The sequence below is a fragment of the Montipora capricornis genome, chromosome 9, assembly GCF_036669925.1.
Source record: "Montipora capricornis isolate CH-2021 chromosome 9, ASM3666992v2, whole genome shotgun sequence".
Taxonomy (NCBI): Eukaryota; Metazoa; Cnidaria; class Anthozoa; order Scleractinia; family Acroporidae; genus Montipora; species Montipora capricornis.
Window position 1 is genome coordinate 4749497 of NC_090891.1, and position 26441 is coordinate 4775937.

The 26441-nt window shown below is 38.7% G+C and overlaps 2 protein-coding genes across 6 annotated transcripts in view; one reads left to right on the forward strand and one right to left on the reverse strand.

The window, feature by feature from the left end:
- Window positions 1–26210, reverse strand: LOC138015435 (gamma-aminobutyric acid receptor subunit beta-1-like). Of its 5 annotated transcripts, none has more exons than XM_068862498.1 (12): window positions 26001–26210; window positions 21207–21257; window positions 19312–19425; window positions 8714–8835; window positions 7512–7612; window positions 7094–7161; window positions 6761–6987; window positions 6244–6326; window positions 4197–4340; window positions 2656–2793; window positions 2012–2247; window positions 1–1225 (listed from the first exon to the last, which is right to left on the reverse strand). In XM_068862498.1, the coding sequence occupies exons 4-12, from the start codon at window positions 8809–8811 to the stop codon at window positions 965–967; spliced, it is 1356 nt and encodes a 451-aa protein (XP_068718599.1). In that variant the 5' UTR covers window positions 8812–8835; window positions 19312–19425; window positions 21207–21257; window positions 26001–26210; the 3' UTR covers window positions 1–964. The 5 variants fall into 5 exon arrangements, with proteins under 5 accessions (XP_068718599.1, XP_068718598.1, XP_068718600.1 ...); XM_068862497.1 differs by lacking the exon at window positions 26001–26210 and adding an exon at window positions 25168–25270; XM_068862499.1 differs by lacking the exon at window positions 26001–26210 and adding an exon at window positions 22667–22729.
- The window catches only part of LOC138015433 (uncharacterized), a 68158-nt gene that overhangs the window by 3368 nt on the left and 38349 nt on the right, over window positions 1–26441 (forward strand). The window lies entirely within an intron of this gene.

Here is a 26441-nt window from a genome sequence, read left to right on the forward strand (position 1 = left end):
GCTCAGGGACAATATTTTAAACACTTTGATAATAACAAACAATATTAAACACTGCAAAAGGTCGGTTGCCAAACCTCACGGCAAAGCTAAACATTTTAAAATCAAAGCGTACGCTTAACTAATCTAACTTAAGCCTTATCACTCTTCAGCAATGATATTCTATGACAGACTTAAAGGTCCAACTTCAACCGACAGGCATTGCGCGCCGTGGAACAATTTTCATATGTGAAAAGCAATGCGAATTTCCATAACAAAAACAAACGGTCGAAAAGCCTGTGTTGGTTGAAGACGGTGTCTTGATCTTCAGTGGTGAACAGGAGTTTGCCTTCGTGTGCTTAAATCAGTCTTCAGCAATAAAAAATGGGGGTCACCGAGTTCGTTTTTGAGATATAAGCACTCAAATGGATGGTTCTTCTGTTGCCATGGTAACCCATTACGTCACATCAACGAGTGCGTCCTGTTAAGCACTTATTGGTGTCTCATATGGTATCATAACATTGCCGTTAAGTGATTTAATCCTTCCAAATAGTACAGTTTATTGAAAGACTGGTTTGAGCCTCCTTAATGAAGACGTTTTGTAACGATACTATATATTGTTTTCAAACGAGTGTCCATATATACGTCTTCAAAAAAACGCTCTAGCTTGCGAAAATAGTATTTTTAGCAAGTAACCCCTAAAGCGATTTTTTGCACACATCTATTTTATATCTTCCAATTCATAATACAGGTGATTATTGCGTAAGTTTTTTTAATTGCCAAGTGTCTTGTTGACCACGATGTTCGAAGCTTACATTTTAACGAGAAAAGTAGTTTCAGCAGTTTCTCATCCATCGTACAGCTCTTCCGGATGGTCCGCTCGAACCCTCTTTCCTAGGATCTGCAATTAAGGGTTTCGACATCTGTGATCACAGTGTCCGGTTTTTGTCTGGCCGCAGCTGTTCGACATTATCGTTTCCTCAGCTTTTTACGCAAACTGAATGGTTAACACCCAATAAATGATGTTTAATATCATGAATGACACAGGAAAGCCGATGCGACTCCACTTGTCCACAACCGACTCCAAGCCCTCGATTTCTTTTTCCGAATAGGGACGATACTGCAAAGGTTCCGCCTCCGTAACCTTTTTTCCGTAGAAGGTGAATTTTGTTCGTCTTCGTATCTTAGCATGGCCGTTAGCCTCCACATTACCGTCCATAACCCGCATGAGGTCCTTCTTTTCTGGGTCCTAGAAAAGAAAATTTAAATATTTGAGTACAATTGGGACAAACAGTCCGACAATGTATAGAGGGCTCTGTTGAAATAGCACTCGGAACTCGAGACTCGGTAAGGTCATGGTTTGACTCAATGCCTTAAAATAAGGGTGAAGAAGTGATTCCTTTGTAAATACTTCTCATAATTAGTTGCACAGTGTTCTTTCAGTTCCAGGAGTTTTCGGTATAATTGAAGTTCTGAGACTTTGTTTGAACTACGCATTGATCGCCGTTTTAACATCCGAGCAGGCTCGCGAGAAGGCTCTCTCTACTCGAGACGACCGATAAAGATGGGGGACTGGGGGATCCCAGGCTAGGTCACTCCACGATAAATTCAATGAGATGTGAGAGAAGCCGGGGAGTATTCGCGAAGAGTGGAGTTCAGACTGCCCAATGTTGTAGTTTGACAACTGGAACCAAATGATGTGACCTGCTTAATAAGTGTGATGTCGGCACTCGATTAGGTTAATGGTGTATGAGGCCACGAAAGCAAAAACTGCTCACAGTGAAAGGGACTTCGAGAAGTGCTGAACATGATTGTGTATATCTCTACTTTGACGTACTGCAACTGAGATAGGGAAGTAATTCAAGATGGTATTCCACTTTCTACACTTCTGTGCTTGTTTGTCGGCTCTGGGATGTGAAAAGCGGTGTGGCCATTTCAAACTCGGTCTGACCCCGAAGTGGATGTTATCAGCAATTCATTTGCCTTTGCGCCAAAATCGCTCAAAGCCGCGTCGGCGGAAAACAAAATATCTTACCTTCCCGTCATCGGACTCGGTCTGCAATGCAGGAATTGCCATGCCTCGCTTGATTTTACTGTTTATCTCAAACGAGACACCAGCATATTCCACCAGGGAAGCAAACACGTACAAGAAACACAGTATCAGAAACCACTCTATTGACTTCACGTAAGATACCTTGGGCAATGACGCTCTCGCACTGTTGGTCAGGGTTGTTAGGGTCAAGACTGTAGTGATTCCGAGACCAATGCGTGCTGCAAAGAAGAGAGAAAACAATAAAAATGGCAAAGTTGTATGGTCTTCAGTATGCAATGACCTTGAGACAATTTTATCCGGGAGTCCCATCAGATCCTTCTTTGACAACTCAAAACGTAGTGTGAACCTAAAGGTCACCCAGGTGATGAGGAACCAATTTCACGTAGTTATCTCCAGTGTCCGACATCTGGGCCTTTTCTGTGTGACCTGTTGCAAAATGGCTTGTCTCATCACGTCTAAGAATGAAACCTCAGTGTGACTGCTGATACCATTACGCTTTGCACAATGAGTAGGCCTCATGGGGCTGTGGAACAAAGTCTTTATGGGTACAAAACCTCAAAGTGAGAAATTAAATGGAGTTATTTAGTCGATTTTCAAGCGTAGTCCGTAACTTTGAGCTAGCTAACCTGGTGTTGAGTTGTGATTTATCCAAAATGAAATCCAGCTCAGCATCACAATCAGGTAGGCAGGGATGTAAGTCTGGATCAAGAAAAAGCCAATACTGCGCTCAAACTGGAACTTTACAATCAACCTGGAATAGGCTCCTACAACAAGGAAAGATAAAGTAAGTTGCATTAACTTTTCTTTTCTATTCATCTTTTTGGGTTAGACTACATGTTCCCATACATCCCATTCCCTGGTACTTGAATGACAGTCGACCGCCGATCGGTTGGCTCAGGTGGTTGAGAATCGTACTACCGCGCGCGAGGTCGCCGGAGGTTTGGACCCCCTTAAAGTAACTCCCTTTTGTAACGACTTGGAAAGTAAGGACTATAAAACGTAGGCTCCGTTTCACAATCCTTGCTGTTAACAACGTGGGACGTTAAAGATCCCACATTCTTCGCGAAACGGGAATGGAATTCCCTTTGTGCGTCTGCCAGCTTTGGGTCGACCTAACTGGATAAGCTTAACGGGATTCTGAGCGTATTATACCGAAAAACCTTAAATGACAAAGACCACAACCAGGTTTTCTGAGCCCGCGAGACTAAGCACCCCCAGCAAACCATTGTTTTAACAAAAACCGCTGGTCATCAACCTGGCTCTGGTCATCACTGGCTAAGGTCTTCCTATTATACCATACAAAACAAATACAGCTACGAGTCAGGCTATTTGCTGTGTACTGAATGAAAAGTGACAATGAAAAGTTGGTTCAGTCTGTCACATGATTAGTTAATATTCTCTGTTTTCGAATTGCCCATAATACACTTTGTTTGCCCCCCAAATTTTGCATAAACCATTGTTTTCAAATGCTCTTGGGAATATGCAGTGTCCCCAAGAGCATTTGAAAACAATAGTTTATGCAAAATTTGGGGGGAAAACGAAGTGTATTATGGGGAAATCGAAAATAGAGAATTGGGAGTTTCATGATGAACTATATCTTAGAAGGAATTGCTGGCCTGTGTTACAAGAGAGGAGTTCCATGCATGTTGTAATTAATCAAAGTGTTGGGCCGATTATCTAAACAGAGTTTAGCCAAGGCTCAACAAAATCGACCGAGTTCCAAATAATGTTCATTTTTATTGATCAATCCTAAATATACCTTATTGACCAAGCCCGAGGTCCGTACTGGGAGAATATCGGCCCGAGGTCTTGACAGGGCCGATATTTTCCCAGTACGGCCCGAGAAAGCCTGGTCAATAAGAGATAAATGACACGACTGGAACCAGTATTTAGAAGTTGTATATTGAAAATTCCTATTGTGATGGTTTCGGGAAAACTATGTGCAGAAAAGATCTTAATAAACGCAGGATTAAATGTCTTAAATGAGCCACAATTTTCCTGTGCTAAGGCTATGTTCTGTTCATTGACCTTAACCTTGACATTCATTCATTCATTCATTTCATGATTCATTTTATTGTCGTTCATTGTCATTCAATTTTCTTTTTCACTGCACTGACAATCATTTGATCTGCACTGCTGGAAAAGCTTGTAGCTTTCTATAGCCTACCTGAGGTGAAATTGGCAAAGGTGGAGTCAGTCCAGTATTTTGTGAGAATAAATTGAGGAATCTCTAACTCATCTGAAACAACAACTTCCTTGTTGCCGTCCTCTTTCCTCCAATAGAACAGCAGCTCGGTGTCTTCATAGCTGACTGCAAATAGCCAGAAGACACAGTAGTTAAGGAGGTTAAATGTGATTCCAGGTACAAACTATTCAGACTGAGTGTAATTAAAGTATTGTTGAGGTAACTTTCAGTATTGGGAATTTAAGAATTCGTTGGTTCCAATATTTAACAATTATCCTGCTCAATCTTGCGGAATAACGCCTGATACTTAGCAGGATAATTGTTTTATGATTCAACACATTGATGACAAAGCACAATTTTCTACGTTTATTGAAAAGAAAAGCTGGCAAAACTACCATTTTTCTCTGTCACACACAAAATTACGTATATCGCAGGATATACGTTGAGTACGCACGACCAATATTGAGCGCGCTATGACCATATTTGGACATTGTCACAATGTGTTGAATAATAATTAGTAACTAAACCTCTTGCGCCGGCTGGTATATCGGAAGATAATGCTCACGGCTGAAAGATTGTCCGAAAAATGAACGGTTGGCCGAGAAGCGAAGCTTCGAGGGCGAGTGTGAAATTTCGTCCGATTTGTACCACGTGATCAGTTTTATCCAATGACAACCCGCAGAAATTAATCGGTGGGTTACTTATAATGAAGGATGTATGCTGATATAATAATACATTTACTGGCGTCATCACAAAGAATCTTAACCCTGGGAGATTTGAATTAGGGAAAACACTCAGTTGCCGAGTTGGACTAATATAAAGCTTATTATCCTGATAAAATTTAGTTTAAAAATAAACACTTTTCTTAGGTAATGGACTCTTGGTTTGAGACAATTCAGTTCGGCAGGTTGAATTAAGTTCGGCACGACTGCTTAGCACGGTAGACCCTGTCGTGCCGCTCTGCAGTAGCTTGACTTGATTTCAAACGGCGTGCTATTGTCGCACAGAACTAAATTCATACAATTTGTACGGATCCGCCCCAGTTGTAAAATGAAAAACAAAATGGCGTCCCGCAGAAGTTTGGGTGAATCGACTGCGACTCCAGCTATACTTGAGAATGCTGATGAAGAAGAAGAAGTCGAAAAAATCAACCATTCAGAAATTGCCAGTATCCGTGATAAACTGATTCGACATCATCTGATCTACGGAGATAAATTCGAGTGGATCAGAGCAGGAACAACCAGAAAGTTGACTTTGGGAAGCGAAAGTTCTTTTGAATCTGCTCTCACCGGCTGTACGTGTTCAAAACGGTGTTCGACCAGCCAAAGTTTCATTGCAGACGCCGGCACGATCGTGCCACAGCAACCTGCTGAGTTTCGTGAAGGGAAACCAGAAGAAGAATAAATGAACACATGCACTTTGAAACCTGATCTTCTCCTTGCAATAAAATGACGTAACGTGGACTGTTGTATCAGTTGTACATGCCTTCTGGAGTTTAAAATCGCCTTCATTAAAGCAAACTTCTTTCGACCTTCCTTCATTCGATTAAGCTGCTGTCCGGTATGTCTCTCAACCGCTGGATGGAAGGCTTTTTTAATCGGTTCTGGCTTTGATTTTGAAATTAATTTCGACGTTTGAAACCACTCCCGTGCTGTGGTCGTGCCACTGCCGGGCCAAATTCATTTAAGTTCGACATGGCAGTAGCACGACGTTTAAAACTGGCCTAAGGTGGAAGGAATGACATTTTGAAAAGGGCAGGGCCATCAGCATCATGAATTAACGAATGTCAAAATAGACTTTATTCTGTTAGGCTATCAGCGCCCATGTTCCGAAACGAAATAAAATATCTTCATATAAAGTTGTAACACCAACAATGGCTTTTCGGAGGAAAAATATACTATGCTAATAACCTCCGAAAAATTCAGTAATTACAAATGCAAATATGTATAGCTGTGCTTGTTGCTTAAAAGAAACCAGGCATAAACTTAATCATTTGTTCAGTATATACTAAATAATATTTGCCACTTACAGCTTTCGAACGCCATGCTACAAATTTGTTTGTCCAGTGGATAGTTATGTAGACGCATTGGACAAGATGCAGTCATAGATATTCTAAAAAAGGGAAACAAACCAGATCCAATCAAACTTTCCGTTAAAAGAAAGAAATGCAGGTGTGATTGGTTCACAGGATGTTAAAACTCGAACCACCACCATCATAAATCTCATGCATGTCTCTCAGGCATCATATCTCATTTCCACGTTTTTGAAGTACACTGATAACCAATCATATTGTCTGCTGCACAATAAGGATTAATTCGACAACCAATGGAAACGAGGCAAACCCAAGAACTTACTTTTTTACTATTATTTCCTTTTTTCCGGTTCCTTACTCCCTACCATTTCTTTGAGCTTTGATTAGCACTTTTTCAGATTAAACCAAAGGAAGGACTTATCGTACTTTTCTGGGACTTAGAGATCTGGTTTGTTGATGTAATTTGGAGGACAACTCTTGTACCGAATAAATGTCACAACATAGACGTTAGTACCTCATACTATGGAATACCCTTCCGTCTGGCCACAGCCTAACTACTTCATTTTCTTTGGTGAGATCGTGCTTGATTCCCGACTTCTCGTTTACGAAGTAAATGTCAGGTATCCACATGTGCTGAACCATCTTTGCGTTGAGAGCGAGCCTTTTCGTATACCCCGTGTTGTTATAAGAGAGACGCTCATCTTGCCAATACATGCGAAAAAAAAAGCTGGCTCGAAATTCCTTTGAACGACAAGAAAAAGTGTTTAATTTTTTAATTTAGTGGCCTGATGAATAAATACCAGATATCGGTCAATTTAGTAAAATTGACAAAGATAATGGGACGCACCATGTTAGCCTCGCTGATATAGCCAAGGTCCAAAATGAACATGTCCGTTCTCACTTTAATAGGTTCTCCTATAGAATCATATAATTAATGAAGCAGTCATAAAGATGAATTTGCAAACTTAAAAGATGTTTTATTCCCCAGAAATTGACTTCAACTGATTTCTTTCCTGGGTAAAATACGTCAAAGATGAACGGTTTGATGCACAGTCAACATTTCGCCTCGATTCCTTAAACGGCGCTTTTGACAGCACAACCTTCATTAGAAAATCGAAGCAAACATGCTCTGATGAAACTCTCATCCACGCCAATATCTTGTTTGATGGGGTACAACGAAAGAATATGTGGTCTGAGAGGATCTGTTGCAGAGACGAGAAGGACTACTAAACAACTACATAGAAAACGAAAAACAAGATACATACGGCCTATTTTGGGTCTCAATCTGCTGTCAGACTTTTTTTGGATCTGGTTCAATATCATCGCAAGCAGACGTTCCTCGTCGTTGATATCCACTTGTGATACACTGCGAGAAAGATGGTAATTTAATCCACGGGCTATTCCAATTTAGGTCTTAAACAGTGACAGAGATGGATTTGAAGTCTCTTTTGTGCGCATAGCGAACGCCGTATATAATAGCGATCTTTTTTGATGGAGATGGGTCTGTGTTTGGGGTTTTTGCATCTTTTTTGGTGTGTTGATTACATATGCTTCCATTTCTGGGTTTTATTTGAAAACGATTAAAATAGTTTTCATGTATATTTTGAAGTGTTACCTTTCAGCCATCATGTAAATCCTACAGGTTATTTTTATCTGATCATTATTAAGGGGACCTTAAATAGAGAACTGTTGGAAGTTAATTCCGCCCTTGTTAAACAAAGTATAATGCTTTGTATCACGGTAAATAGAACGCTATGAACCAAATAGTAGAATTCCACATAATTTCTACAATCCGGCGTAAATAGAAGAAAAACATTGAGTACTGACGTGAATTCTCAGTCTCGGGTAACCCTTTGCAACAGGGAAGAGCAAGACAAGGCTACTACAAGTGTCCACCGGTAATGAACAGCGTCCTTCTCAATTTTTTTTTGAGGAATTAAATCTGAGAAATAATTCGAGTAGTGCTAGGATTTGAATATTTTTCAACAGAATCTCCCGCATATTTTAAAATTATAGGCGTTACAAGGAATAGAAACTTTTTGTTTTCTCTCTTTCACAATATGTGAAACCTCTTTGGGGACTGCATCTATCCTTTGATGAGGAATCATACCTGGGGAGTAAGGCTTACACCCAATACTTCAATTGTGTGCATCTATGATTGACAAACAGCTAGTGCTATGAAATGCCGGTACGTTTATTATAAACTGCCTCGTAAATGCTTGTTCCGATTCGCGCCCTCCCACATTAGGTGATTCACTCTAAGCTCTGTTTCATAGTAGTCTGCAAATTACTACTTTTGCACAGCTGGGTTTAACGTTTCATAAATCATCAAGTGTTTTGGTGGTGTTCAAAACAATAGAAGCGTCTATAGTAACTCTAGAGATCGCACACCCTGGGAAGTTTCGTAAAGAAAGTACAGTAATTTACAAGTAATTACTTGGTCGTATGGCTAAGATGAGTGGCTTACTTGGAAGACGTCTTGTTTTGATGTCCAAATGAATCGGAGTTGACAGGGGCCAAACAGAAAACCACAATTAAAAATACAACCTGCGGTTTTCCTTGCATTTGTTATGTCCACTGATGAATGTCCTACGGTAGGGAAAAAAACAGTGGTTTTATTAGCAGCAAAGGCTTCGTATTCAGGGGAGTAGCGTCCATATACGAACTTACGCCCGTGCGCACAGCTCAAATCCGGGACTCCTTATTCCATGGAGGCATTAATTTTTTTAGCCATTATAAAATTGGGCCAAGTTTTTTAAATTTCGAGTTAAACTGGTGTCTCTGTGTGTGAGTATTTCAACTATCTTTTCATTAACCTATATAGGCCTGGCCAAACGGATCCAACATCATCCAACATTGTTGGACGCTGTTAAAAAGTGTCGAAAGAGGTGACCAAACGAATGCAACATGTTGGATCCAGAATTTTGGACTCAAGGGTCTAGAACCAAAATCTACCCAGAATCCTTAGAAAGCAAACTCTTGCCATGTTGGCGTTTTCAAGCTCCTTTTAAAATTATTAATAGAGTCGAACTGTGAAAGCAAGAGGACGGCTGTTCCAGAATCTGGGAACTGCAACACGAAATGCCCGGTCTCCAAAGGTCTTGCACCATGTGGGTGTGAGGAACCTAGAGAAGACCCAGGGCATCAATGCGTAGGGAGTAGCTCCGGGGTGTTGACTTGCAAAAGATCCTGCAGATACATTGGCGCCATGTCCCTGAGAGCTATTAACACAAGAAGGGCTATCTGCTCGAAGAGATTGCTTAAGCTTTCATCGCTCAGACATTCAAGACTGTGCTCGTTCATCATTACGTAGCTTGAACTGACGTAGCAACGCGCGAAACAGATGCAACGTATAAACCACCACTATGGATACCGTAGCTGCAGCGCACGCGCGCATGCAACACTGTTGAATGTGATGGCCGAACAAATGCAATACTGTTGTTCGCACCTTAAAACAAAAGAAACGTTGAATGATGCTGAAGACGATGTTTGATGGAAACATCAAACCATGTAGTGCCAACATGTAGTGCCACACCATGTAGTGCCACATCAAACCATGGAGTGCCACATGTTCGATTCAACAATGTTGGATGATGTTACACTAATATGTTCAGTGGACCTGTATGGCCAGTTCTTAACGGCAAGAAACGTAATAGTGGACGAAAGCAAAAAAAAAAAAAAACTCTCTTTGAAGCCCCCTCACAGTGTCAGTCTTCAGTACCACCATTCCCCCGGTTCCCGGTTATTTTTTAGGGATATTTTATGATGATGATGTTATAACAGAGTTTGCGACGTCTTGCCCTTTTCTTGTACTGTAAACTTCTGTTAAGTGTTTGTGTTGTAGCTTGCTGCAGAGAAAACTCGGCGAATGGGTAAAATAAACAACTAACTTCTGCACTTTCCTTCGCATTTATTTATTGAAATGTCCTTCGAAAATAGTCGGAAATAGTATTTCCGAGACCCTAAATTTCAAAAATTCCTGGAGGAGCCTGCCCCCATACCCCCGTACTTTGGAGCGCCTTCGGCGCTCGAAACATTCTTCGTGTGCGTACACCTTCAAAATCTCACGCTACGCCCCTGGTACTGAAGTTGATGTCTTGATTGTGAAATATATGAAAGATCAGCATTTTGATCTGTAGTTATGACTACTTGATTGCCAGCGAGCCTACATGACAAAAATCCAGTTTTGAACACGGGACTCGAACTCATGATATTGTTATTACACTGCATGCACTGCTCTTTTTCACTGAGCATAAATGTGAACCTTGTCTTTGTGTTTGCCATACACTGTCTGCAGGACGCTGGCAGGTACACCACTCTGTGACTATTAGTCTTTGGCCTCATCTGAGAAAATTTTGACTGGCATAACACTGCGAATGTAGCCTGTTGCCGACCGCTTTATTTTGGTTCTTTTTCTCTCTCTTTTTTTTGTTGAGTAAGAACAAAATTCCCTCAATGCCCATCTTCTACGCCCAAGAAGTTGAGTTTACCAAAAAAGGATTTTCTTAGAGGAATTGAATGCAAGGCCCAGTCTGCAGAGTATGGCAGGTGTACGCACGAGTACTTTCAGTAAACATGCATTTCGCACGCCAGATTTACTGCACTGCACGCGGTGACGTGGTAGCTGTAGAACTAAGAGGCACGAATTTTTTTAAGAATACTTGATTTTTTCCCCAAGATCGCAACAGTCCCTACTAACAATGTTACACAATGATGCATGTACTGAATCGTTAACAATTCAGGAGACCTTAGGTATATATATATATATATATATATATATATATATATATAATATATATATATATATATATATATATTATATATATATATATGTATATATATATATATATTTAACAATTATTCCTCGAGCCCGAATGGGCTCTGAGTCAATAGCCCATGAAGCCGAAGGCCGAATGGGCTATTGACTCTGAGGCCATGAGGGCGAGAGAAATAATTGTTTTAGTAAAATCCAACTAGTTGGTCAAAAAAATATCGAGACAAAACATCTAGTTAAAGCTGGACTTTAATCTTTTTCTGCCGCATAAACATTACAAATATGGCGGGCGCTTTCGATACTATGGGTCTATAACAAATAGCCTACTAGTAGCTCAACCAATCAGAACGCAGCATTGATAATAGACCACTAGTTGGTTTTTACTAAATATATATATATATATATATATATATATGAGAATATGAGAAGAAGAAGGGTGTAGCTATGTCTCGATAGGTAATGTAGTGAGGAATAAACTTCTTGAGGCATATATGTTTGTAATCGGTTTTATAATTAATACTTCAAACGTTTCGCCGTTTAGAGCTTCGTCAGTGAATGAAGATTATAAATACAAGATTGGTTTATGTAAAAAACTTACACTATTGTACTAAGCGGAACGTTTGAAGTATTAAACCGATTACAAACATATATGCCTCAAGAAGTTTATTCCTCACTATATATATACATAGTAGCAATAAATGTCTTCGACCAAATAATCCAACTCTGCAAATCTACATTGTTCTAGTTTACCTATTGAGCACTTTAATAGCTGATGAAATCTTCAATTCATTATATTATTATATAATATATATATATATATATTTAGCTCAAAGCGATTGTCTATTCGCACTGTCACGCCATTGCGTGACATTTCCGAGAAGACCTGGGTCCACATCTATCCCATAATGCCACATGCTTTCACGTTCCATTCTTGTGGAAAATGTTTGCACCATAAGCATCGTGTTTACCTTCGTGGTCTGCGATGCATGACGTGTGCGTGACATGCGCGAAAAAATACACAGCAGCAATGGGCGCGAACGTCCTTAAGTAACAAATATTCTAAAACAGCGATTATTTTTACTTTTCTTAAAGTCAGGTCCAAGATAAACAAGTGCACTTGAACATTTCATATCTTCTTCATTGTCAGCAAAAAGGTATGTTCTTGCAGCCAAATCGGTCAAGTACTTCAAGTACTCCTTGGGCATACTTATTCAAAACTCCACCATTTTCATCGAGGAATTCGATGACGTGGAAGTCCAGCATCTTTATCTCCATCTGGATAATGGGTAGCTACATCTTTAATAATTGATTATTGTTTCCTCACACTACATTGGCATTGGAAAACACCAGCCGACATTTGTTCGTTCCACAAGCGTGTCATGCATGATTTAATTGTCCTCCTTCCATTTTTTGTGTTTCCCTCACAGAGTTATATGACTCAACGGCATGCTTCGGAGCCAATCATAGCCAATGCGACATCACGTGCAATGCAAAACTCCATACCAGCCATGCTGCATATGCGGTCATCATGTGACCGTGTAGAAGGTTGAAAATGCAGTGGCTTGGTCATGTCTGGCAATACAACTGCTGTCATCTTTTGTGAACAAGAATTTGTCCTCCATCTCACAATTTTTTAGGGTTAAGAATCTTCTCCACACTATGAAAGAAGATATTGAGAGAGCACCTTATCAACAATTAAGTCACCTTTCAAAAGGAGCTCTTTCCAAAACTGAGACACGATTAAGCAAAGAGCATGCCAGCGAGTGTTTGTTTAAGAATTTGGAGTTGTTGCAAGGCTGGATGGTCGTCGAAGAGGCAGTAGAGATAAACGATATCACCAAAAAGAGGTTGAAAGAGGTTGAATCGGTGGGAAGAAGACCATAAGATTGCTAGGAGGAGATAGCATCCCTATGTGAGACAACAGGTGAAAAGGTACAATCCAGGGTACAACAAGAGCGTTGGTAAATTAAAGCAGCACGTATCCTTGGAAGTTTCTTTTATATACCCATTACGTCTTCTACAATTATGTATGTTCCTTGCCCCACGTCATTCAACTAGCAGATGATCAACCAGAGCTGAGTTTATTGCCACCTTTATCACATCGAGTGTACACCAGTTGTTTAAAGATGTTTTTGTTCAAGTTGTTTGGAAAAAATCATGGTGATTTCAGAAAGATTTGTTTCCCCCCAGCAGAAGGAGCGTATGACCAAGGATTACTGAAAGAATTCAAGGTTTACCCTTGGCCACCATTTCGTGACAGGCCAAAGGTACCACTCTAGTGATTGAGCCTTAGTCATCATCTACATGTTCAATTGAAACTGACTGAGACCTTTTGTGGTTTTGAATATTCATTTTTGTGTCAATCCATGCAAACTAGAAACTGCATATTTAACGATTGAAGGACTTGCCGGTTGCAAGATCTCTTGCTCTCCTGTTTTTTAGGCTTTTTAGTTTTTTGCCTGACTTTTAATGGAGTTCTGTCGATCAAGATGTAAGTTAGGGATCCTGGCATCCTTTCACTTTCTGTTGGAGGTTTGAAAGACTTCGAACTTGGTAAATACGAGCCTGTTGCGTTGATACCGCAAGTCCGCCATTTTGATATTGGAATACGCGAGAGAGGATACTTTGTTACAGGAGTCACTCGATATCCAAATTCAGTGTCCACCTTTAATGTTTCAAGACTAGTACTATGTGGAGATATTGAAACAAATCCAGGACCTGACCATTCATCTTCGGCCATCCATAACTCATCGTCAGCTACCCGTAAAAAACCTGTTTGGAAATATCCTTGTGAGGTCTGCTCAAACCCTGTTCGTGCCAACCAAAAGGGCATTCTTTGTGATGGTTGTAGCAAGTGGTTTCGTCTAAAATGTATTGACATGGATCTGAAAACATACGTTGATTTGGGTTCTTCTGACGAGCAATGGCTTTGTGATAAGAACTGTGGTAGGCCTTTTAATTTTATTGATTCATTTTTCGAGTCTTCTGTTGCTAATGAATCTGTATTGAACATGAGTTCGTCAACCGAAGATCCTGCTGAATCTGCACCTTATTCATCCAATTTCTTAAAGTGCTTACTACTGAATACTAGGAGCCTTCGAAATAAGATCAATGACTTGAGTGCCTTGTTGTTAATGGACTCCTTCGATATTGTTGCCTTAACCGAGACCTGGTTGGACGATGACTTTAGCGATCGCGAACTCCACCTTGAAGGTTATTCCACATTTCGTCGTGATCGATGTATCCGGCGTGGCGGTGGTGTGTTACTGCCAATAAAATCACACATTCCTTGTGTACGTACGGTGACTTAGAAGTTGATGCGGAGATGTTAGTCTGTGAACTAAGGACAAGTAATACTCGTTGCTTATTATTTGCTGTTTTCTACAGACCTCCTGATGTTGGTGAGGGATTTTTGGACGAATTCAAGAAATTTCTTCAATATTCTGCTGGTACTGGGATAGCAGACTTAGTTATCACTGGTGATTTTAATTTTCCACATGTCGACTGGTCTACTGGTTCGCCATCCACGGTCGACAGTGTAACCGAAACGTTTTGTGAAACATTAGATGACTACTTTCTTACACAAACAAATTTTCAGATTACTTGTCCCAATGCCACGAATACTTCGTTACCTGGTAGTATCCTGGATCTTGTCTTGACAAATCATGAAGCACTAATTGAGGGAACTACTGTGGTCCAAAATGGCTTTGACTCCGACCACTTTCCAGTTTGTTTTTCCATGAAGACAAAATTTGACAGGCCAAAAAATTGTCCTAGGACTGTCTATTGTTATGACAAAGCTGATCTTAATGGTCTAAGGGATGCCCTTTCATACATTCCTTGGGATTCCATCATATCATGTGATGACATTGACTCGAGTGCAACTAATTTTCAAGATCTTGTAATTGCTGTAGTTGACATGCATATCCCTAAGATGAAGCTTAGACATAAATCAAGACCACCTTGGATAGAAAAAGATGTTTTAAAGTTAGTAAGGAAAAAAAAAGTCTTATGGAAGCGACTGAAGGGTAATGGATCTGTCGAAATGACATTAAAATTCAAGACTTTGAGAAAAGAGACTAAGAGGCTAATCTCATTCAAGTATAGTCAGTATTTGAAGTCCCTGTCTGTCAAGTTGAAGACCAATCCAAAGAAAGTTTGGGCTTTTCACTCTCTCAAGTCCAAGACAAAAAGATTGCCTGAGGTTATTACATACAGAAGTAAGGCAATGTCCGCAAAGGATCCCTCTGAGAAAGCCTCCTTGTTTAATGAGTTTTTTAGCACTGTTTTTTCTGCAAAAAGATATGACTCTGTGGGACTGCATAGCGACGTGGTTAATCCTGACCAGCTGATGGAAATTTCAACATCTCACAATGAAGTTAAGGATATTCTCAGTAAGCTTGATGTCAATAAGGCTACTGGAGTGGATGGTATACCAGCAAGGATTCTTAAGGAGTGTGCAGAGGAGTTATCATATCCATTAACTTTATTATTTAACCTGTCTTTTGGATCTAGCAGAGTTCCCTCTTCGTGGAAAAAGGCCAACGTCACTCCAGTGTTTACATCTGATGCAAAGGATGTAGTTGAGAATTATCGATCCATCTCTCTGTTATCCATCCCAAGTAAATGTCAGGAGAAGATTATACATAACACCATATATTCTCATGTGGCTCCCTACCTATCTGACTGGCAACATGGATTTGTGAGGGGTCGTTCATGTGTAACCCAGCTTGTTTTATCACATCATCACTGGTCTAAGGCCTTAGATGATGGATTACAGGTGGATGTCGTGTTCTTGGATTTTGCTAAGGCTTTTGACAGAGTGTCACATGACATACTTGCAGAAATTGTGTAATTTCGGCATCTCTGGAACTCTGTTGAATTGGTGTAAAGACTACCTAACCAATAGAGAGCAGAGGGTGGTCATAGATGGAAAAAGCTCAAGTTGGTCTGTTATTCCATCTGGAGTACCTCAGGGTTCATTGCTTGGGCCACTTTTTTTTGTGATATTCATTAGTGATTTACCGGAGGTAGTTATGCCTGGAAACACAATTGCTTTGTATGCAGATGACTGCAAAACATCTAGAGTGATAACTTGCCCATCTGACTACCCATTGTTTCAATCAGATCTGGATAACTTGTATTTATGGAGCCAAAAAAATCTAATGGACTTCAATATAAAAAAAATGTAAGCTGATGCGTATCACGAAGAAGAAAACACCGTTTCATTCTGACCTGCAAATAAACAATCACACCCTAGAGGAAACTTTTGAATTTTCTGACCTTGGCATAACTACCGGTAGCAAGTTGTCCTGGAATGTTCACGTTGATGAAATAACGAGTAAAGCTAACAAGATCCTCGGGCTTGTCAAAAGGACATGTAAGGGTATGAAGGATATCACTACCCTGAGAACATTGTTCTGTGCATTGGTAAGATCCCAACTTGAGTACTGTACTGTCGTATGGTCACCTCAAACTGCTAGGAATATCAATAAGTTAGAGAAAATTCAGAGGAGAGCCACTAAGTTTATTCTGAAGACAGATGATGACTACGATACGCGCAGAAAACGATTGAATTTGTTGTCTTTGGAGGACAGACGCTTTTTGTTTGATGTTTTATTCTTGTATAAAGTTCTTAACGGGTATATAAGTATAGGCATATCTACATATATTCAATTTTATACTGATTCTGATAGGTACCACCTTAGGGGAAGGGATGAACTTACACTCAAGAAGAACTTCGCTAGAACTACTACTTTTAAAAGCAGTTTCTTTAATAGGATCGTGGACATGTGGAATGCATTACCATTGAAAGTACGTCAGGCATCTAACATTTCTAATTTTAAGAGGGGTGCAAGAGACTTCTTGCTATCTAGATATAATCCTAGTTTTAACAATGGTTCTTTATTTATTCATTTTCTTGTTTAATATATACATTTATTATATAGATACTGATGAAATATCAGGATTTCTCCTTTTACTAAAAAATCATATCTTCACCGCGCGCAGTGAACGTATCATTTTTATCTTTCACATGTGAGGATATAGCTGTCGTCATGGTAACGATCAGGATTAGCCAATAAAACGCGAGCTTCCTCTTCATTGTACGATACTTTTGTGCTTTAATATAATTCTTCTCTACTACATTAACATTTTTATTGCAAATTTTACATTATCATGATTTGTTTTTCATAACTTTCATATCTTGTTTCATGTTACACAACATGCGTGTTTTAGTGGTTGGTGAACACTTTTTCATCATTTCGAAAATGAATAAAACAAGTTGTTTTAAATCTAGACATTTCATCAATATCTATATAATAAACAGAACATTACATGGCCGCTTGGGGATACGAATTTTATCTTCTCGTGCTGAACGTACCTCTCACTCGTTTGCTTCGCTCACTCGTGGGAGATACTTTCAGCACTCGAAGATAAAAGTCGTATCCCCGCGCGGCCATGTAATATCCTCTATATATATATATATATATATATATATATATATGGATATTATATATATATATATATATATATATTAATAAGAAAATGAATAAATAAAGAACCATTGTTAAAACTAGGATTATATAAAAAATTAAAGATCTATCTATCTATATATATCTATATATATATATATATTTTTTGTTTTTTTGTTAGGTGGTCTGCCTTTGTAGACTATCCTTGTGATGATGTTGTTTATTGTCATTAAACTGTAATAAATAAATAAAAGTCACGGTTTGTAATAACATATGTTTAGCATTACTTAGGCATACATAGCCCCATGGGCTCAATCGCGACGATCGGTAGTCCGCGGGCGCCGGGCGGGAGAGAATTGCGGGTAGCGTAGTCATTTTTCCATAAGTTGCAAAGCTTTACAGGTGTTTGCCCTTTATTAATGCGTTTTTGGAAAATTAACCCTGTCATAATATTGCTCAGCAAGTAAGCGGCATACCGTTTGCAACCACAGTTCCCACGCCATCTTCATCATACACGCACCAGTCACTCCTGAGTTGCCGCGGTACACGCGCCCAAAAGTGATTTTGCGCAATGACGCGCGAGATCTCGTCGATTTCTGCCATACTCTGCGGACTGGTGCGATGTCTATTCAGGGTCACAAATACGCATCAGCACCGTTTCCTTTTGAATTCTTCATAATTATGTTTGTTTTATTTATACTTTTAAAAATAGTTGTTTTTTCTCCCAGACACCACAACTTTAAAAGTATTCCCTTCTAACGTAATCTTTGGCAAGGGCATCGAAATCAGTGTATTCGAAAATCAATCGATAGCCCACATGATGAATTTGCTCTTGTGGTTTTCTTAAAATGGTTCGTCAGACAAAAACATTTTAAACCCAGCATTGTCCTCTAACCAAGACAAATCACTAGTGTCATTGAAAGTAATCTTACATTTCTCTAGATTAATGTACCCCCTACGCAGAGAAAATAAGATAAACAACGGTTTCAAAAATGGACTCTTTCCATCTGATTGATGTATGACGATTATAAAACAAGAAAAACTGATGATAATAATCATGAATTTTTTAAGTGGTCACTGACATATCCCTTAAAAGTGTCATAGTTGGAGGAGATATCTAACTATCTTTTTACGTTTTGTGAAATATTCATTAGTTTATTCTTAAAAGTAGAAAGCGATCTAACAAATCTTATTTTGCAGCACAGAGATAGTTTACTCAATCGCAAACGCGAAATTTGATTGGCTTTCATTCATTTTGTCATGTTTTTCCCAAAACTAAATCTCTTGACTCCTTTTAAGTTAATAAAACATAAGCGAAAAAAGGAGTCAATGATTCTTATTCCTTAGGTCGATATCACTAAATCTGCAGTGAAAAAATACAGCGCAAGATGATCTTGCAATTTCCTAACTTGTTTACGTTGAAAGCCTAAGTTTGCCACATGGCTTACGACATGCACAAAAATAATCCAGTGCAATAATTTAACGTAATCTGAAAATCCCTTTCGCTTACCATGCAAATTAGATATAAATGGCACTTTTTCGGGAAGGGACTTATCTAGGAATAGGGGTGCATGAAGCATAAGTGTTCAATTTCACCATGTACATTCTGGTGATGTACTTAAATGCATAAAAGCCCCAAATGGTTGAATAATCCGCTGTGACCTCGACGAAATATTGCGCTGAGTACAGCTTTTCTTTAAAAGTGGTTTACTGCAAGTAAGATTACGTATCAGACCTAAGACAGACATGAAGGTTGTTTGTAGAGAGTTGTGAGGAAAAAAATTCTTTTCGTTGAAACTTTTCACTGTGTATACTCACGATTTTGCTCTCAATCTAGAAGTCACTCTCAATTGGAGAACTGGTAACGGAGAGTAAAGAAATGGTTCCACTGTTTTTGCCACACTCAATTTGTTTCTGCTGGCTTGACGTAACCTATAAAAAGAAATATGTTTTTCATTTCTGTACCGCGACTAATTCATGTTTGACATAGTAGCTTGCTGCGCACACCTAAGGCGAAGCAAGTGTGGTAGCCCTCTTTGTATTCATGGTTTTGAACAATGTGGTGCCGACGCACTATTTTATAAAACCATCATGAGTGTGTTTTCGGAATACTCTTTTGTTTCAAAATGGTTGTTTCAGATAAAAATGTCGGAGTGACTTTTTCTCAGACCATGGGCAGCATTCTTGTTGTTTTGCTCTAATAATCTTATCTTACGCTTCCCACCACAGTGCTATAGTATTGCATTTGACTTTAAGTAATGGTCTGGCTAAGAAGCAGGCAGAAAAACAATAGCCCGCGGCAATAGCGTCGGTTAGTTAAATGGTGCCAACATTTTTAATCAAATTAAGTTCGGCTGTTCCCATTGGTGTAAGCAGCTAAAAGCGCGAAATTTGAATTTCAATGAAAAATGTAATCGACTTGCCGTCTAAAAAATTAGATTCTGTTTCGTAGAACAAATCATTATGCCTTCAAAAACTATGTTTGTAAATATCGTCAAGATTCTATGCGCCATTTGCCGATTGGCGAATGGCGCATAGAACAATGCCCAAATTTGGCCGAGAGACAGAGATCAAGGGCATGGGGAAGAAGAAATCCAAAAAAGGCTTTTTTTTCATTTTTTTCTCATCTTTTTTCGACATTTTCCGATATTAGCCAATCAGATGCCTCGATTGGAGCAGCAGCTTCTAAGTACTTTTGCCGCTGGGCTGCCTGCTTCTTAGTCGGACCATTACTTAATTTCATAACTTTTATTGTATACTCCTGCAATAAAAAGTCTCTTTTAAGGCTAGGATCTTTAAGACGATCGTTGGGCAAATTCTATTCTACAACATTAAACCTGTCAACTTGTTCTTTAGGATAAACTCTGCACTTCTGTACACGATCGGCATAACCCCAAAAGACAAAAATACTGATTTGATAACATTTATCATTCATGAAAAATTTAGTGGACAGAGAAAAATACCCTTCAAGTAAAGGCGCGACTGCGTTGCTTTAGAATTTGGTTTTTACACATGGTAGGAAGAAAAGTATACCACCTTCGATGTACGTCATAAAACGTGGAAATATCAGTTCAACTCGTTTTACACTATTTTGTCTTCGATTCTTTCTAAATTAAATAGTTTCCTCACTTGATTCTACAAATGAAGCCTTCGGGCTTCCCAAAAGTTGCGACCGCTTTCACCAAATATTCATGAATCCAATTTTAATAATGCCTGTACCAGTTCTTTTATCCAGTTTAGACGATTGTAAGAGAGCCTCAATCCAAATTCATCCTACAGGTTGAAACGTTTTTATTTGACACTTAGATTTCGAGTGTGTGCTTTATTTAAAAAGTCTTCAGTGGAGAAATATGATCATCTACTTAGGAAAAAATGGGGTTGTACAAATTCTTCTTCCTCAAAAAAAAAAACTATACCTAACACCTCAATGTAATCCAAAACTTGAGTAGGTTAAGCTTTTGAAACGTTGTTAAATGATTAAACGATTTGACAAGTTTACTACATGTAAAGACTCCAAACACACTTGAGATGTGAGATTTTTTGAGACTTTTTCACCGACGCCGGTTTTATGTCGAATCTCTAAGACTTGCGGCCTGTCAATGTGTCGGTGGAAAAAGTTATAAGGTTCCCAAAGTATGGGAAATGTTTTAAAGACATGCTCTTAACCTCCCCGTTGATAACAAGGTTGGAATAAACAGCCTCACAAGACTCACCTTCGAGGATAAAAGGATAATTCCCAGCCACTCTTATCTTATTCCTAACTTCTGCAAGCAAAAAAATATTAAGGGCAACTTGAATGAAAAATGAAGTGGAGGTCGCATGTCAAAGTCCCTCTGAGATTTCTCATATGCGGTTATGTCTAAACAGAGAGAACTTCCAACCCCGAAGGTTGCAATGCATTAGCGTTCGTCTTGTCCAATCACAACATTCGCTGTTTTGAGATTCGTCAATTTTTGGATGATAGTCGACGACATCAAATCATCTTACTAAATCAGCTGGGCTTCTCAGAAAGCCGATTAAGTGGCTTTCATGTACACGGTATTTTAAAAACCATCTTATTTGAAACTCATTGTATTCGACTAGAAGGTGCAGGCATATAAATACATTCCAGGCCCCTAAATAAAGAATATCTATCTCTATGTCAGGAAAAAGCAATATATAACCGGAAAAATGAAAGATAATACCAGTACTGAGTAAGTCGCAGAACGTATTATAAAATTTTCTAACGTTGTGTTTTACAGACAGAAAGAATTACCATTGACTTCTACCCCATCGCATTCACTTTTCAGTAGCGCACATTTTCTCATATGTCATTTATCCTCTCTAGCTTTAGCCATTGCAATACAATTTTCCGCATGGCTCATTTTATTTCTCCAATGGAAGTTTATTTAGACACGATTTATTTTGTTTTCAGCATTTCGAAATATTGGACGCCATTATTGTTTTGGTTCATGCGTCATCCCTGTGTCAATATTTGTGTCGTACACGTAAACGCGGTATGAAATTGACAACTCGTTCCAGAATGAAACTCGTACCGGTATCATGTAAACACCCCCTGAATAGTGTGGTACAAAAACTGCCATACTGGAACGCAAGTTGCCCACTGGGACATCTAAAACAAAGAAAGTTTAGATTGACTTGCTTTGTTTTAGATGTCCCATTGCGCAATTTTGCATTACAGTGTGGCGGTTTTTGTACAATGTGATCACTATCCTGCGAAGAGTCCATTGGATCACAATTATTTGAGCATTTCATAGACTGGACCAAAGTAAAATTCGCAAATAGATAATAATAATAATAATAATAATAATAATAATAATAATAATAATACTAATACTAATAATAATAATAATAATGATAATAATAATAATAATAATAACGATAATGATATTGATAATGTTAATGATAATGATAATGATAATAATATTAATAATTGCGTTCGACATTAGATGAACGCAATTCTAATCTTGCGGACCCTGTGCAAAGCGTTTTCGTCTGGTTCGTAAGCTTTTCCAGCGCCATCGTCATATGCGCAAATGACGATCACGCGCCTCGTGATTGTTTGTTCCTGTGAGATTTTTTTCGATTCTTTCCCTACCCTTTTCCTTTGCTTCCAAAGCGACGGTGACGAACTTTAATAATCCGAGATTACTAGCAGTATTAATAATAATACCTCCTTAATTTACAGCTTCAGCATTGTACCGGTACTCGATGAGATTCCAATAAGTTCCAGTCCTTGGCTTCACCTCAGACTTCGTTTTAATTTCGGGTCCACTCTTCATCATCTCCTTTGAAATCACATATTAGTCGTCATGCTCAATGCCATAAACCGTAATTTCAACTGACCTGGCTATTATTAGAATGCACAAGATTATAGAGAGAAGTCGATTTTGATATCATTTCCGATTAAACGAGCATTTACAAAACTAAACATGAAAAATGCTTTTAGCACATTGAAATTACTTGGGTAACAACTAAAAACAGAGCTTCAACGTAAAAGAGAACTTGAAACAGCGAAATGGGCTAAGTAATAATTTTATTGACCCCGCAGAGTTTTGGCCCAGAGGCCAGAGGCCAAAACCCGAGGGGGCAACCTAGAAGCCCCCACGTAAAAAGGGAAAATATGTAAATTGATATGTAAATTGGTAGATATTGTATAGGGGAATTGCTTAACAGGGCGCGCAAGGTGGTATCGGTATTGTTCCCCGAGTTCGTGAGGTGTTCTGGGTGACTTGAGTCACGAGGCAGAAAGTCACACGGAGCACGACATCGAAGGTCCAGCACAGCGATTGAAGGTGAGTAATTTTCGAATATTTAAATCGATTCCTTTAACTTTGAAAATCAAAGATTAAAGTATCTGATAGAAAATCATATTGCCTGCGTCAGAAATCGATTTTTCAGACACAAATCATAAACAGGGGCGACCATTTGTCAGACATAAATGAAATCAGACTGAAGTTACAGGGTCCACAGACTCGGCCACAAACTTCTAGACGCAATCTCAGAAAGCAAAAGCATAGTCTCAGTATCAACATTTTCAAACAGTCGTTGATCATTTTTGCAACAGTTATTCACAGATAATAATAATTACTGATCCGAATATAATAAGCGAGTTGTGTTCCTATTTTATGGTATTTCAAGGTACCGCGGAAAGAAGCTCATGGGTCAAAAAGATGACGACGAAATGTTGCCTTCAAGTAATTGAATGTTCCTGTTCCTGTTTTACTATCATATTTTCAAGGCATTTTCGAAAATTATGTAAATTTCTTTTCAATTGATAGCTTATCGTATCAAATAAACGTTGATGGAAATTAAAAATAAATGCTGTTTGTTGTTACCCATCCTTTGCTTGCATGTTTCACTTTCATTTACCTACATAATTACATATAAAAGGATATGAAGACATCACAATGTGCAGCACATATTAATTGGAAAACACATCCACTGCAGTGAAAACTACTACTAACTATTTGTTGGGCCATGTGACAGAATCTTTTTTATCATGCAAATTGTTTTCTAGAACGTGCGAGTCATCCTGCATATCTACTGTTAAATTTGAATTAGTCAATTCCTTTCGTGGAAGAAAAATAGGTCTCTAAAAGCCTTACTGTTTTGACATAAGACACGCATTTTAATGATGTTTTGACATTTCTTTCTCTGTGAATCTCCAACGAGAGGTAACCAGGGAAACATTGAGCAAGTCAATGGTTAAGGCATTTAGATCAAAGTTAACAGTGGGCCATTGCTTAATCAGTGTGGGAATCAGTTTCCTAAGGAGTGAGAACAAAGTAATGCTCACGTTTAATTGCCAAAAATCACGCCTCGTTGCCAAAATCCCTTAACAATATTTCAACTATTTTTTCGGCTTTGCCTATCTCTACGTATGCCATGGAGAAAGAATGGAAGTCGGTCAAAATTTGAAAGTCGGTCGGCTGTTTCAAATTTTGAACTGGTTGTTTAAAAAACGCCCCATAAATATAAATTTCTTATGGATAGATTATCCAGCAAAAGTTCATTTCTCTTGCGTTGTCAGAAATGTTATAAGTGTGAGCTGAAGTATCAAGATCACAGAACTGAAAAGTATTTAGATCGATATCGATGTTAACAGCGGCCCACTGCCCTAATGTCACAGCTTCCTAAGGCAAAGACAACATCAACAACAACTATCGACGTTTGTGTCAAGTATGATCTTAAAAGCCCAGTGCAACAATCTTCAAGCTGTTTCATATGGTGCATGATTCACCATCATCTATAGAACCAATTTAACTAAGGCTTTGAAGAGCCTACCCATTTTATTATGACTCATCTTTCAATTTTCTTCTTCGTGTCAATGGCTTTACAAGCTTTATTTTTTCCTGACGCACGGTTCTTCTGTTGAAATCTCAAAATGCCAGCCCCACCCCTTCCAGATACTTGGAACTGGTTACTCTATCAATCCAGCGACAGTACGGGGTGAAACCGGCCATGTTGGTATCCCGAATAAACATGCATGCAAATCTGAACGAACGAACTTATTTTACTACACCCAGCTCCCACGAATTTCTCTATCTCTACCTAAGAGTTTTTCGATTATGCAACAATTCAACCTTTCCTTTATGGGGACCCAAACGGTGCCAAAGAGATATTTACTTTTTTCTTTGCCCGAGGAAGTCAAGAACGAGGAACGGATTGTACCTTTAACGGAGGACCAGTGACTTCATTGGTCTTCATTCTTCCTATCGCGTTGAAGAAATGCAATTGCCTGACTCAAACATCCCCGTAAAACCTTTTCCCTACAGTCTCTATTTCCGTTTTTGGTCTGTCTTACAATTGTAAGAAATTAATTAATTTTCTGATGAAGAACGAGAAAAAAGTGGGTGAATCGGTCACTTAAAAGTTCACTTAATTAAAATTGCAATTTACAGTCTTCATAAATGACACATTAACCATTTTTAGGCCTAATTATTTTCTAAAACCGGAGGAAGATGTAAAAGAAAATATAAGATCTATTTTCTTTGGCCTCCCACTGGTCTACATATATTTTCAAGGTGATTATCTCAATATTTATGAACACCCACCATCTTTTTTTGAACACTTGGAAAGCTCTTAAACGGAACGGATTGCATAAAAGATCTGATCCGTGAAAATCAGAAAAATTCCAACCAAACTTTTAAAATCGGTGTACTAATTTCGTCCACAATACTGATATTAGATTCGAGGTTTGCCCTGATAAACTAGTCTGTGTTGGAAATTTAATTGATAAATAGTGTCTATTTAACATTACAAGTTCAACACTTAAGCAACAGCAGTTTTCATTCACATAATTTTACCCAAAATATTTAAATGATAATATTATTTAGTGAATTAACGTTTCTATCCCTTTTAAATAAGTATACAATTTTCTTCTTGTCAAGCAATGGTGATACGCGAACTAAATTAACATTTTTAAGCTGCAAAATCAATCTGTTATTCTCTTCGTAGTGGCTGTTATTAAGCAAAAGCAAAAAATCTTTAAAAAGATATCCTACCTCGCAAAAAAATGTGCCAGTCAACAGTTTTTCCCTGAGAAATATTTGATTTCAGGAAGGGAACAAGTCATTTTTTCTCGTAATATTCATGGTCGAGCGAATTGCAAAATGAAGTCAATGATTTACCGAGACAAACCGGAACAGGTGCAAAGAAAACAAAGAGGTCCTAAGGTGAGACCTCAGAGGTATCAGCGGAAAGTCGTATCGATTTTTTTTTTCGGCATTGGTCGCCGCACATGTTTATGAGATTCTCCTAAGTATTATATTGTTTGAACAAATTATTTGAATTATTAATCACTTTCATGAAAGTGATTTTGTGGTCACAAAACACTCTTGATCTGTATGTAGATAACACAAACTATGGCAACTTCATTAAAAATCCACGGATTTATGATCCAAGCTCAGCGGCGTAGAGTGTTTATTTTTGTTTCATGGCTCTTC

Coding starts and splice junctions, on each gene's coding strand:
- LOC138015435 (XM_068862501.1), bottom strand. CDS start 8,811: ATGCAAGGAAAACCGCAGGTTGTATTTTTAATTGTGGTTTTCTGTTTG. Junction 7,613..8,713: donor CAAAACAAGACGTCTTCCAA/GTAAGCCACTCA, acceptor TCTTTCTCGCAG/TGTATCACAAGTGGATATCA. Junction 6,988..7,093: donor ATATCAGCGAGGCTAACATG/GTGCGTCCCATT, acceptor TGTCGTTCAAAG/GAATTTCGAGCCAGCTTTTT.